Below are 13,733 nucleotides of genomic sequence, written 5' to 3'. Positions count from 1 at the left end.
GGCAGGCACTGGTGTCCTTTCTGGTGAGCAGTGACAGGACTTGAGGGAATGGCATAAAGGGGAGGTTTAAACTGGATATTAGGGAAAGGTTCTACTCCAAGATGGTGTTTGAGCACTGGAACAGCTCCCCAGGGTCACAGCCTCAAGCCTGACAGAGCTCAAGGAGCATTTGGACAATGCTCTCAGGCACATAGTGGATTTTGGAGGAGTTGGATCTGGATGATCCTTGTAGGTCCCTTCTGACTCAGGACTTGCCATGATTCTGTGATTCCCCTCTGCAGGCAGTGTGGTCACCTGTAACCGTCCTCTCTCGCAGGTACATCGGGGCGCTGGGCGCGAGGGTGATCTGTGACAACATCCCTGGGCTGGTGAACAAGCAGAGGCAGCTGTGCCAGAGGTACCCTGACATCATGCAGTCGGTCGGGGAGGGAGCCAAGGAGTGGATCCGGGAATGCCAGCACCAATTCCGGCACCACCGCTGGAACTGCAGCACCCTGGACCGCGACCACACCGTCTTCGGCCGCGTCATGCTGCGAAGTAGGTTCTTCCCCATCCCCTTCCCACCGGCCTTGTCTTCCTGGGAGAGGTTCTCCTCTCACTGGGCTGCCATGCCCAGTGGCTTGGGTTACTCCCTTAGGAGAGCTTTGCCTTTCCTTGTAAATTAATCAAGCAGTAATGGGAGCAGAGCACTGCGTTCGGAATAGCTGCACCAGATGAGATGGAGCAGGGGGAGCACTGGGGGAGAAGGGGGAAGGAGGAGACACCTCCGGAGAACAGGCTCATATGTAAACAGTAATGGGATATATAAATATTTGGAGAGCAGGGTTGGCCAGGACTCAGCAATTCACGTGGGAACTGGCTGTTCCCTCGCATGGCAAGGGAGCAAAGCAGAGCAGCAGCTCCAGTCCTCACTTTGGGCTCCAAGGTGGAGGAGGATCACAGCTAAGGGCAGGTGCCAACCCTGCACCAAGGGCTGGGCACAGCCCCTGCCCGGGAGGGACCTTCCCACTCCAGGTGAGGGATGGATGCGCCACAAACAGGGATGCAGCAAGGAATGAAGAGGAGAGGCAGGATGAGGACAGGGATGGGGTGGTTCCAGAGCAGGAGCAGCATCATGTGCTCCAGCTGCACCCCAGGGAGAGCTCCTGCAGCGCACAGGCCCCAGGAGCTGGCGGGAGCACCGGGCAGAGGCACTGCAGGACAGATGCTGCTGCATCCCGTGACGTGCCAGGAGCATCCAGCCATGTGGCCTCCAAATCAAAGGCGGCTGGAGGAGCCTTCCCACTCACAGCTCATATGGAGGACATGTGAGCAGCATGGAGGGAGCAGGGAGCTTGCTCCCAGCTGGAAGGGGGATGGGGCAGCTGCCCATGGGGCAGGCAAGCAGCAGAGCCACAAGCCAGACCCCTGATGAGGAGCTGGCACTCACCCTGCCGTGCTGCAGCAAGCCAGACCCCTGATGAGGAGCTGGCTGGAGGAGAAGGGGATGTAAGCACCTAGGACAAGGCACTCACCCTGCCGTGCTGCACCCTACCTGCTCTCAGCCTCTCCATCCCTGCCACAGCACCTTTTCTCCTGCTCACATCCTCTGCTGGCAAAGGATGGGGAATGATGAAAGCTCCTCGCCACAGCCCCATCCTGCGAGGCCCAAAGAGAGCTCTGCTGCCTTTGAAGTTGCTTTCAAAGGCTCTCAAAATGAAGACGAGCATGGTTTTGATTTGCAGCTTCTTTTACAGCATTATAAAAACAGCTGCGAACTTGAACCAGAGACATAAAATAGCAGGCAGCAAGCTGTGCCGTGCGGGGAGAGCCGAGCGCGGCCGGAGCTGGCGCCGGCTTCGTGCCCTGGGAGGGAGGGAGGTGGCCTTGGCTGAAAGGTGCTGGCTGGTCCTGCAGGCTCAGCACCCATGGGCATGGTCTGCTCAGTCTGAAGGGCTCCAAGCAAGTCAAGACTGGACGTGGTGACCATGAGATGTCTGGGCTTGGCTTAACCACATCAGGGATGGTGTCACCCTGGATGCCTTGCTCCGTGATGGGCTGCAGGCACCTGGCACAGCCTGGCACACTCACTCCCCATCGCGCCGTTTCTCTCCCTGTGGCAGGCAGCAGGGAGGCTGCGTTCGTCTATGCCATCTCCTCTGCTGGGGTGGTCTATGCCATCACGAGGGCGTGCAGCCAGGGGGACCTGAAGGTCTGCAGCTGTGACCCTCTCAAGAGGGGTCGCTCCAAGGACGAGCGCGGGGAGTTCGACTGGGGCGGCTGCAGCGACAACATCAACTACGGGATCAGGTTTGCCAAAGCCTTCGTGGATGCCAAGGAGAAGAAAGTGAAGGATGCTCGAGCACTGATGAACCTGCACAACAACCGCTGTGGGAGGATGGTGAGTGCAGCACACACAGCCAAGCACAGGGCCAGACCAGCCATCCCACCAGGACCTTCCTTAGGGGACTGGGCAGGGGGAGCAGCTCAGGCTGCAGTGGGACCTTGAGTGTCCATGGAGGCAGCTGGATTTCCACTTGGCTGCCTTTCCAGTGCCCCCCTGCATGCTTTGCCCTGGGAATGGTCCTGTAAGGATGACAGGACCCCACTTACCTTTTCTCTCAGCATGTATCCTTGATGATTGTGGCATTGATGACCTCCATACACAGCCCCCTCTCCCATCAGGACCCCAATCCCACACAGTTGAGGGCTGACAAGCTGTACCAGGGCCAAGCAGACACCGGTGTGATGTGTGGTGCCCTGGGTGACCATTAGTCCTGACACATCCCTCTTCCCACAGGCTGTGAAACGCTTCCTGAAGCTGGAGTGCAAGTGCCACGGGGTCAGTGGCTCCTGCACACTAAGGACTTGTTGGCTGGCAATGTCAGACTTCCGAAAAACAGGGGATTACCTAAGGAAGAAATACAACGGGGCCATCCAGGTGACAATGAACCAGGATGGCACTGGCTTCACGGTGGCCAACAAGAACTTCAGGAAGCCCACGAAAACAGATCTGGTGTACTTTGAGAACTCACCTGATTACTGCGTGATGGACAAGTCAGCAGGTAAAAACCAAAGCTCCAGCTCTTCTTCTCCTCCCCAGAGGCAGCCTGGCAGTGCTGCTTTGGCATCTCAGCTCCCCCATCCTTGGAACAGGGGTCACCCAGCCCCAGGGTCCCCACAGCATCTCACACCTGCAGCCCCAGGACTAGGTTTGTCCAAAATCCCAAGGTTTTATACCAAATCCCCAAACCCCTCAGGCCTCTCATAATGATGGTAGCAGAGCATTTCCTCGGAGCCTGTCTCCCACAGAGCAAAGCTCCCTTGAACAGGCAATAAAGAGCCTGTTCTGTGCACAGGCTGCCACAGCTTCTCCTCTGAACACAGCCCGAGGCTGGGATGAGAGCAGGGAAGGGGCGTCAGGGCTGCTGGGCTCCTGCAGAGATGATCAATGGTTTCCCAGCCTGGAGCATCCCTGGGTCAGGGGTTCACAGCAGCTGTAGGGCTTGGTGGGGAAAGCAGCACAAGCTCCTGAGCAGAGCGGACAAAGCCCAGCCCAGTGGGCACACACTGGTCCAGGGGTCCCCTAGGCAGAGAGGGGCTGTGCAGGGCCTGTCCCTGTCCCCTGTGCTCTCATGCTCTGGCAGCAGCAGGCACAGGCTCCAGCAGCAGGCATGGGGAGGGAGCCATGCAGAGGGTCATAGATCCCAAGATGATTCGGGTTGGAAGAGACTTTAAGGACCATCTCATTCCAACCCCCACCGTGGGCAGGGACACCAAACTGCACCCTTGGCTGGGCTTGTTGCATCCACATCCTTAAAAGCCAAGCAAGCTCAGGATTTAGAGTGCTGCCTTCAGAAACCTCACTGTGGCACACACTGTGACAGAAACAACAGGATCATAGAATCACAGATTTCACCACTAAGGCAGCTGTGCCCAAGCTCTCCACTGCAGAGGGAGATGCTCAATCTTACCACTAACACTTGGGGTGAAGGAAGCACTGATGGAACACCCTGACCTGCTCTCAATTTTTCCTCCAGGCTCCCTGGGCACTGCTGGCAGGGTGTGCAACAAGATGTCCCGGGGCACGGATGGCTGCGAGGTGATGTGCTGCGGGCGAGGGTACGACACCACGCGCGTCACCCGCGTCACCAAGTGCGAGTGCAAGTTCCACTGGTGCTGCGCTGTGCGCTGCAAGGAGTGTGAGGACACTGTGGACGTGCACACGTGTAAAGCCCCCAAACGGGCCGAGTGGTTGGACCAGACCTGAGCAGAAGGGAGAACCTACTGCCATCCTCCCTTGCCATGTCTTTTTTTAAACCCCTGCGCCCCGAGGGCCGCGACGTTCTGGGAGCTGTAGTTCGACTGCATGGCTTTTATTTAATGAATTCTGCAAAGCACTAAGGAAAGGACTACATTTCCCAGGAGGTACTGCGGACCCTTCTATTTGCTCAGCAAAACTAACCCCCTACCTAGGAGGAGGCTGCAATCCTTGCTTGAACTGTGAACCTGGCAAAGGTTCTCTTTGCAAAGGGGATGGTGCAACCGATATGGACTGGGAGGACCTACAGTCGGGATGTGATGGCTGAGGAATCCTGCACCTCCCCAGAGAATCTACGTTGCAGTAAAGCTTCACCAGCAGAAAAAAACCCCACACTAGTTCAGAATAATCCACTCTTGCAAAAGCATTCTTGCTTTTCCTTTTTTTTGCAAGGCCAGAGGAAGGGTGTTGTGAATCCACGAGATGGTTCAGCGATCCCTGAGTTTCTCTCGAGCAGACCCAGTGCATCGCTGACCCCACGGAGCAAGAGTCACCTCTGCACGAGGCTTGTCCCTGTGTCCCCAGTGCAGGGGCCAAGTGGAGCTGTGAATTGGAACTGAACCCTGAAGGACTGCACAGAGACAAGGGCCACCCCTAGATGCTGGTGGACACAGAGGGCTTGAGAGAGCAAAAGAAATCTGTGAACTTACTGGTAGGTTCTGAAGTCAACGATACAACAGTGTCTCTGTACGACTCACGTGTATGTTGTGTATACTGCTTATTATTTTAAGTCAAAATTCATTATAAACCTATATCAGAAAATGATGTTCTTTGCTTTTTTGAATTCGTACACACCCAGCTGGGCACTTCCCCAGAGCAGGAATCAGCCTTCTCCCCACTGCCTGCAGCTCCTGCTGTCCTAAAATGCAGATTCTCCCTCCCAGGAGTTATCTGTAGCTTCCCACAAAGTAGAGGATGGCATCCAGTGTCCAAAGCTCTAGGGAAATCCTTCCTCAGTAGCAGTATGCTCCAGGATATGTGGATGCTCCATCCCTGGAAGTGTTCCAGGCCAGGTTGGATAAGGCTTGGAGCAACCTGGTGTAGTGGAAGGTGTCCCTGCCCATTGCAGGGGGTGGGATGAGATGAGCTTTAAGACCCTTCCAACCCAAATCATTCTGTGATTCTATTGCACTGGATTGAGCATAAGCTGCTAGATTAGCTTCTAAACCTTTCCCATTAAAAAAAACCCCAACAAACTAAACACAGCTGAACTTGCAAACTAAATTAATCAAGGTAAAAAAATTCCCTAAACCATTACAATTCTGAGCATATGCTGAGACTGACAGAGGTGTTCCTGCACTTCCCCCAGAGCTGGGCAGCTCACTGCCCCAGACAGGCTGTCTCTCCTCTCTGAGACAGGAAAAATGTGAGAGTTTTCCTAACATTGCTCAGCATCATGCTGATGGGCAGGCAAGGATGTTTCTCACACTCAAAGGAAGTTTTCATGAAAGTTCTAAGCTTACAACAGCAACAACAGGAAAGTCCAAGTCAATGGGGACATTCACCTGTAAATCCTTTTCCCTGGGGTTTGCTTTATTGCTGCCAGAGGTCTCTAAGGAACAGGGGTTTTCTCCCTGCTGCAGCAAGATGTGTGGGCAGAGGGAGCTGAGCAGGCTACAACAGCAAAGTCTGAAGGAAGGTCAAAGGAGCAGGATGGGATTAAGGCAAAGAAGATTATTCTGGTCCTAAGCCACCCATCGGCTACTGCACCGAGAGCATCTCTGAACAGGGATTTTACTCAATGGCCCTAGGAAATGTTGGTTTAAGTGGGGAGAGAAAACCACTTTGAAAACTGCTTTGATGGGAACTGCTCAAAGAATTTAAAGAGCCTGGCATGAGCCAGATTAGAGCACCTTCCTTCGAGCCAGACCACCGAGAGTGCTCAGGCAGAAAAAGGACCTTCAGCAGAGCTGCAGAGCCACATGCAAGCAAAGAGGTGACATTTTACCAGCTCTGAAAGGAGTTCTAGGAAACCCACCTCCCCACTGCCTAACCTGCACCTTACAGAATTAAACCACCTCCCTTCTGAATCCTGTGCTGCCAGCACGAGAGGCTGGGCAGAGCTCTGCTCCTGCAGAGCTTGAACTCAAGCTGGTGTTTACCAGGGAGGCTCCTGGTCTCCCTCCCAGGGCCTTCAAAACCCTCTGAACATCAGGGAGAGACAATTTCTCCGGAGGTTTGCTCTGTCCCAGCTGTGCTGAGGAATGCTGGCAGGTGAGCAGGAGGTCTGAGCCAGGCCAAAGGCATCCCAAGCCTGCCACGGCGCACAGGCTAATCGACCGGGAAGAGCTCCCTCATTTATCTTCATTACTGCTCCACCTACCATCAATTTACAACAGGCTTTAAAAAAAATGCTGCCCCCTTGGCCATCAATCCAAGCCTCCCTCCCAGAGCAGGACATGCTCCATGGGCTGGGAGGGACCCAGTGCCTGGGGACCTGGGGTCAACCCTCAACAAACACTTCTTCCTCTCCAGAGGACCCCTGGGAGGTGTCTGCCAGCAGAAATACTGCTCCCTGGCAGATCTGTGGGCCCACCTGATGAATGACACCTTAATCAATGGCTGCTGCCAAAATAGATCCTCCCTTTGAACACAGATGTTCGTATTTTAAAACAAAAAGGGGAAACTCCTGAGGTCTTGGGTTTATTGGCTTCTCCCCCCTTCCCATTTCATCACTGAGATGCTGAAACTGGATGCCTTCAGCACTCTGTAGGATAATCACAGCTGAGACAGGAGCCCTCTGTAGTCCTGCTGGGTCCACTGGCACGGTGGGACCCCTGCCTGGCTGCATTTCCCTGTCCCAGCAGTAAATCAGAGGAGTAAAAATACTTGGAAGCAGGTACTAGTGCTACAGAAGGACCTGGAGAAGAAGTCAGGGGGAGACAACCTGATGAGCTCAAGTCCATCTGACAGAAGAGGTGAGAGTTTCTTCTGCACAGGGCTATGCAAGGCTACACTCATTTATTAACAAGCAATTAGCAAAGCACAAGCAGAATGCCTGGGAATTGGAATACACTGGTTAGGTTGAGCAAATTCCCACTGCTTGTGCAAGACAATGTCCACTGTGGGCTGAAGGAAGTTCAGACTGGTCTGTGTCCTCCTGTAGCTGAGCCCCACTGAAGTTCCTTCAGCACACTCATCCTCAGCAAGCAGCTGCTTTCCATCTCTGAACGTTTCTGAAGGCTGCAGTCTCCTCAGGAACACTCAGTCCCTCTCACAAGCTCCTCTTAAGTAATCTGCCTGAAATGTGCAGGGAGCCTTTTGTGCAAGATCATCTTCTAATTATCCTCCAGTCAAAAGTATGTCTGAACTCAAGGACAAGGAGTAGAATTAATTGCTTAACGAGCTTCTGAATAAATTACCTGCTGTGAAGAAGCTGGACAAGACACATGGGAGGAGGAAACACAGGATCCTATGCAGGGCCAGGAGCTGGGACTTTGATGATCCTTGTGGGTCTCCTCCAACTCAGGAGATTCCATGATTTTCTCTAGTAAACCACGTGAGTATAAAGAGGTAACATCACAAATTTCTGGATGGATATAGTGAGAAGACCCTTAAGTTCTTGAGCCCAGCAGTACAGAGTGAACACAGTGCCCAGTTACACCCCAATCCTAACACCCCCTTGTTGCTTCCATAGGCCTTTTCTGTTTTCTCCATGGCATGAAATGCTTTGCTCAGATACCTGTGCCAACAACGATGTGACCCATGGGGTCACCTGCTGCAACAACAGGCCCAGCTCAGATTTTTTTCTGCATTCTGACTAACATTTGCATAATCTCTCAAGATTGGTGTGGGAGCTTTCCCATCCCTTCTTCCCGGAGCCGAGTCATGGAGGGCTGCTCCAGCTAGCAGCAGGAGGGTCACTGCTCTGGAATCACAGCTGGTGAGTCAAGGCAGGAGAATGCAATAGTCACATACTGTGTCACTCTGGTTTATAACTGATGATAGCCAAGTCAGAAAAGAAATCAAGAGGTGGTTAAGAGGAGGGTCCGAGCTGACGAGGCAGTGCTGTGATTGCACAACCCAATGCATCCAGAGTACAGGGAAAATGTCATTGGCCAGAAATATCCAAAGGAGGAAGATCCCAAGGGAGGAACACGCTCACGGTGGATGCACCGTGTGATGCTGTAAGCATGGGCGTGTTATCTCCTCTCCCCAATGACCAGACTCACCGAAAGACCCACCAAAGAGCACAGCACAGCAATCCAGGCTGGAAAGGAGGAAAATTCCAAGAACATGAGCAGCATCCCTGATCTTCTCCCTCCAGTGTAAGGGCTGGGGCGTGCAGAGCACACCCCGCCGAGGAGGCTCCAGCCAAGGAGGAGGGAGCCAGGAGAGAGCTGGAAACTCAAACTGCCTCTCCTCTTTATCCACCTTTCTTAAATGCTGGGTGAATTCAGAGCCCAGAGGAATGGACACAAAAGCTCACTGTGGTTCCTACTGTCATTGTCATCTGATGTGCAGAGGTTTTTGACCCAAAAGCAGATGACAGTAGCTCACACATCACTTCTGCAGCCATCCTAATGAACTGTAGGAGAGAGACAGGAGCAAAATGGGGCAAGCTGCTCAGAGGCTGGCAGGGCATGAACTCTGGAGGGGAGGTTTAAGCTGGATATTAGGCAAAGGTTCTTCCTCCAGAGGTGTTTGGGCACTGAACAGCTCCCCAGGGCAGTGGTCACTGCCCCAAGCCTGACAGAGCTCAAGGAGTGTTTGGACAACACTCTCAGGCACACTGTGGGATTTTTGGGGTGTCCTATGCAGGGAGTTAGACTGGATGATTCTTGTGTGTCTCTTCCAAACCAGGATATTCTCTGATTCTCTGAACCCTACCTGCCTTTGCTGCCCACACTGCTGAGAGTACAGCACCACTGCACATCTGCCCTGCACAGCTGAGCCCATTCTGACACCTCAGCACAGCCTCACGTGGCTCCCAACCACACACCCCACACATTAGTGGTTGGGAGGTGCAGCTCCCCTCAGTGTCTCATCTCTGAGCAGGGGGAAGGGCAAAATTAATTTATGTCTGGACGAGCCCTGTACGTATGTCTCCTTTCCCTAAGGGAGTCTGCTCTCATATTTAACCTCTTCATTCTGCTGGCACTGGAGGTGGATGATGCAGCTTGTGGAGAGGTGCAGGCACTTCACTCTCCCCCTCCCCCTGGAATCTTCCTTTCACTTGTGGTCCTTGGGATTCACCCAATGTTTCTCAGAAAAAAAAAAGAGAAAAAAAAAGAGAGGACCTCAAGACAAGTATGTATTTAATAAGCAGAGAGACAAATAAGCTCCAGTTATCCCAGCAGAATTACAACACCAGAGAACAATTTTCTGCATTCCTCTGAAGGCCTGAAGGAACCCAATTGCCTGCTCTCAGCCTAAATAGGTACCAGACACCAAGTGCTCCATAAGCAAACAGAGCCCCCAAAGTGCAAAAATGAAATAAGTAAAAAGCTTCACATTACATATAAACCAGCCGTTTGCACCTTGTTATTAATGGGCTTGACTATGACCTTTAAACCCTGCCTTGCTCAGAGTCATGGATCTACGAGCCTTGGCACCCTCACAACAATTCCAGGATGAGGAGAAGGGAATAAACATGCCTGGCCAGTGCTGGAGAGATGCAGGAAGGGAACTTGCCTGTGACAAACCTGGATGGAGAACCACTCCATACGAATTTGTCCCTGTAACCTCAGTGACCAGAGTGTCTGCTGACACATATACTCATGTACAGAACTCACTGATGCATGGATCTATCCCAAATTTCAGGAATGAAGGGCTCACATCATGGTAACTAACTGCAAGAGAGCTCATGGCCCAGAATTCTGATGGAGTTTATCAGCCCACGTGAACTAGAGTTGCCTCGAGCAGACCCTGTTGGCCAAAAATATTTATTAGTCTAAACTGCCTCACCTCTGCTTTAAGAGTTTTATAGCCAGTGGAGAGCTGTGTCCCTTGAAAGGTGGCAGCACCCTCCAGTAGCACCCAATGTCCTGCCACAATACACTGATTGAAATGCTCCTACTTGTGTGGAGCATCAAATAGCCAATACCATGTAGACGTCAACTTCCAAACACATCAAGTCAGACATGAGAAAGTTGTTTCAGTCCTATGCTAAACCATGTTTGTGTCATCTCTCTAGATGCACATGCAATAAAAAGTCCTGATCCACAAGCATCTTTAGACACATTTCATGCAAATCAGTGGTAAGTCAGGGTAAATTCACACAAGAATTCAGTTCTCAGTTGCCTCACAAGGAACAGCTTCACTATCTGTGATAACACTTTCCTCTTTCCTTCCCTTCCTGTCCTTTTTGGAATTTACTTCTGGAGAATTAAGAGGTGGCAGGAGGAAATGCAGCATTTCTCTTCCTGCACATCCTCAGCAAGAACTAATCTGGCATGACATGGTGGGACACTGTGAGCATCAAAACCTGCCCAACAAACCAAACCCACTCCAAGCTCAAACCTAAAGGATCCAAGAGACTATAATTCCCCTGGTTTACAAATACACACGTTAGCATCAGGTATAGAAATCAATGCTCATCTTCAAGGTTTGACTTGCACTGGCTCCTCTGAACTGAAAATCTGAGAAGTCCATTAATACCACATGCAGCCTCATGGAAAGGGTTTTGCCATCCCAGTGCCTGTAAGGTCACCACAGTGCATATTTCAGGGAAATCACAGTGATGCTTGTCTGTCCTGAGTCATAATTGTCATTTTTAGATATATATACACACACTCAACTTAATTGACATGGTATCACTAAGGTATGGGTCAGGTGTAAGTCCCTGCTCCTAAGTGGCAAAGGAACACTGCTATAAAGCATGGACAATCCTGCTGGGGAATGATGCAGAGTACTCCTCCTTCCTCAAGAATTGCTGGCACTTCTAGAGACAGGAAGATTTTCATTACACAGCCTGCTGCCAGCTCTCCTTTCAGCACAAGCCCATCCCCTTTCTGTTACTGTTATGTCAGGGGAGGACAGTGAGAGAAAGCAGCTCTTGGGATGATACATGGGAGACAGAGCTTCATTTATAACCCCACACAACTGCTGGAAAAGGTTCAACTTTAAAAAGCATTAGGTTGGTTACCTTATGGGCCCCTGAGGACCAAGAAGTGAAATCACATGAACACAACAGATCTATTAATCACCACAATGATTCCGAAGTGAGAAATAGCCCCAATGACATACTTCAACTGGAAAGAAAGTTGAGAAAATTACCTACTAGTAGTCAGGCAACTCCAGAAAAGCATTGGTAGTACCTTTCTGTAGGGCTCCCCTTGACTCCTCAATGAATTCATGTATTTAACTTGGATTAAAGCCCAGTCAATGGAAATGCACAGGGGAGGGCAACAATGGCATTTCTACCTAAACATGCATGTTCCCTCTCAGAGTTACAAATAAACTACACTGACGTGAGATGCAGAGGTAACTCTGCTTCACAGCACTTAGTTTACAGGGTAAAGAAGGATGTGAAAAGAAGAAGAAAGGAAAAAAATATCATTCTCAGTCTTCTGCATCAAGACAGATTTTAGGTCAACTCAAGTTTACCTGTAACTGGTTGTTTAGGGATAGTTTCAGAGAGCAGAGTAGGCTACATCAAGCTTCTTCCATCCAGGATTCAGACAGCAGAACCTCTGGAAGAAGCCACCAATGTCACAAACCTTCCCAAAGACAGTGAAGATCAAACATGTGAACTCTCCCAAGTTCTTAGGGCTGAGTGTATGTTTTTGTCTGTAAAATGCAAGATGATGGGTTTTCCCCAGCTCAGAATTAGCATTTATCCACAAGCTGGTGCTATTTTTACCACTTCCCCTCTTCAGAAGCCTTGGCTAACATGACTCTGCTTCCTCAATGCTGAGCAGCAGAGCTGGAGGGGAAGAAGGAGACATTTTCTCTAATGGGAGAGTGGAAATGGAGGTCACACCAATTACCTCAAACCACTTGGCTGCCACAACCATCTTTTCACCTCTGCAGTAAACAAACCCTTGGGGCTGGTCTGTACATGAAGCAATTGCTTTGAAGAGTGCTCCACATCTCAGTTCTCTTCAAGTCTTCATATCAACAACAGTACTTTGGACTAACACTTGAAAGCTTAGGTCTCCCAAAAAAGACTCCCATGGAGATACCACAACCACTTTGGGCAGTTTGAGAATCCATCCTGTCATTTTAAAATGCTTTGCCTTGAAGAATAAAAGATGCACAATTAAATCTGAAGGAGTAACACCATGAAATAGAGGAGTTTATACCACCATCTCCTCGAGTAATGCAAGCTTATAGGATAGAGGAGAAACAAATCTTTGTTTGCACACTATAATCTGTATTAAACAGACACTTAAGAAGTCAACAAATTCAACGTGTTAAGAAGCAACCTTTTAATAAAGAAAGCAGAACCATACTTTGCTGTTAACAAATATTTTGAAAAAGGCTTATAAAATCAAATCTAAGCCAAGTACTTAGTGCATCTGCAGCTGAGAAGGAAGTATCAATACTCCAAACACCTGCTCAAGTTTGTGTACTCTCCTTTCTTACAGAGGAAGTATGAGCTTCCAGTTGTCTAAGTGATTTAAAGAGCAATAAACTATTGCTCAACAAAAAACTGTTTTCTTAGATGATTACAGACTAAGGCCAGAGAAGAAATTCATATGTTAAGCACCATTAACATGGAAGCCTGTCAAAGATACCAGTTTGAAGAGCCCAGATTTCTTCCTTGCCCCTCACAACTGAGGGTCACATAACCACTGGGTGAACAAAAGTGAACCACCGTGGAAAACACAGTCCAGTCACCCTGGAGTCACCTGATGCCACAGGCTGGACAGCAGCAGGACCTCAGTGTTTTCCAAAATGAAGCTGAAGGGTGAAAGAAGAGCCCCAAAGCACTGGAAGAAAGAGAACACAACAATAAATTAGCTCAGATTCCAAACCAATATCCTTCCACAGGCTCAAGGTATGAACAACCCCACCCTGAAGGCAACACAGCTCCCATCCCTTCACTGCTGATGCCATGAAATAGGCTGGTGGTGAACATTAAATATTGATCAAGTCACACTAAAGGAGAAAATCCCTCTGGAAGCCACAGCTCCAGCCTTGTCCACTCACCTCAAGTGCAGTCCACTCAGCTGGAAGGCAGAACACTGGGAGCACTCACTGGCCACAGCACCCGCAGCACCTGGGCAGAAACAGGAGGGTTAAGATGGTGTTTCTCCATGCTACAACTCCTCCAGCTGCTCAGGGCTGAAGAGACCGGGGAGAGGAGGGCAGTGTACGTTCATAGAATCACAGAATGGTTTGGGTTGCAAGATCATCTCACTTGGATATTCAGGCATGGATTATTTCTAGGTCATTGGCCTCGAGGAGAGGCTGAGGGAGCTGGGGGTGTTCAGCCTGGAGAAGAGGAGGCTCAGGGGAGACCTTCTCACCCTCTGCAACTCCCTGA

At 50.6% G+C, this 13,733-nt stretch overlaps 2 protein-coding genes across 2 annotated transcripts in view; one reads left to right on the top strand and one right to left on the bottom strand.

The window, feature by feature from the left end:
- The first annotated feature begins 317 nt into the window (after positions 1 to 317).
- On the top strand, positions 318 to 4,569 carry LOC103807907 (protein Wnt-2b). The gene is made up of 4 exons (XM_009080657.1): positions 318 to 537; positions 2,103 to 2,380; positions 2,780 to 3,044; positions 4,020 to 4,569. The coding sequence occupies exons 1-4, from the start codon at positions 411 to 413 to the stop codon at positions 4,247 to 4,249; spliced, it is 900 nt and encodes a 299-aa protein (XP_009078905.1). The 5' UTR covers positions 318 to 410; the 3' UTR covers positions 4,250 to 4,569.
- An 8,843-nt stretch (positions 4,570 to 13,412) lies between these two features.
- The window catches only part of LOC103807909 (suppressor of tumorigenicity 7 protein-like), a gene marked incomplete at its 5' end in the record, with an annotated part of 22,001 nt that continues 21,680 nt past the window's right edge, over positions 13,413 to 13,733 (bottom strand). Inside the window, one exon of the mRNA XM_009080658.1 lies at positions 13,413 to 13,466. Coding sequence (XP_009078906.1) covers positions 13,413 to 13,466 — 54 coding nt within the window. The remainder of the gene's footprint in view (positions 13,467 to 13,733) is intronic.

Source organism: Acanthisitta chloris, unplaced genomic scaffold (genome assembly GCF_000695815.1).
Source record: "Acanthisitta chloris isolate BGI_N310 unplaced genomic scaffold, ASM69581v1 scaffold7908, whole genome shotgun sequence".
NCBI lineage: Eukaryota > Metazoa > Chordata > Aves > Passeriformes > Acanthisittidae > Acanthisitta > Acanthisitta chloris.
The sequence above is the reverse complement of the archived record's forward strand: the minus strand, read 5'-3'. Positions and strand labels throughout refer to the sequence as shown.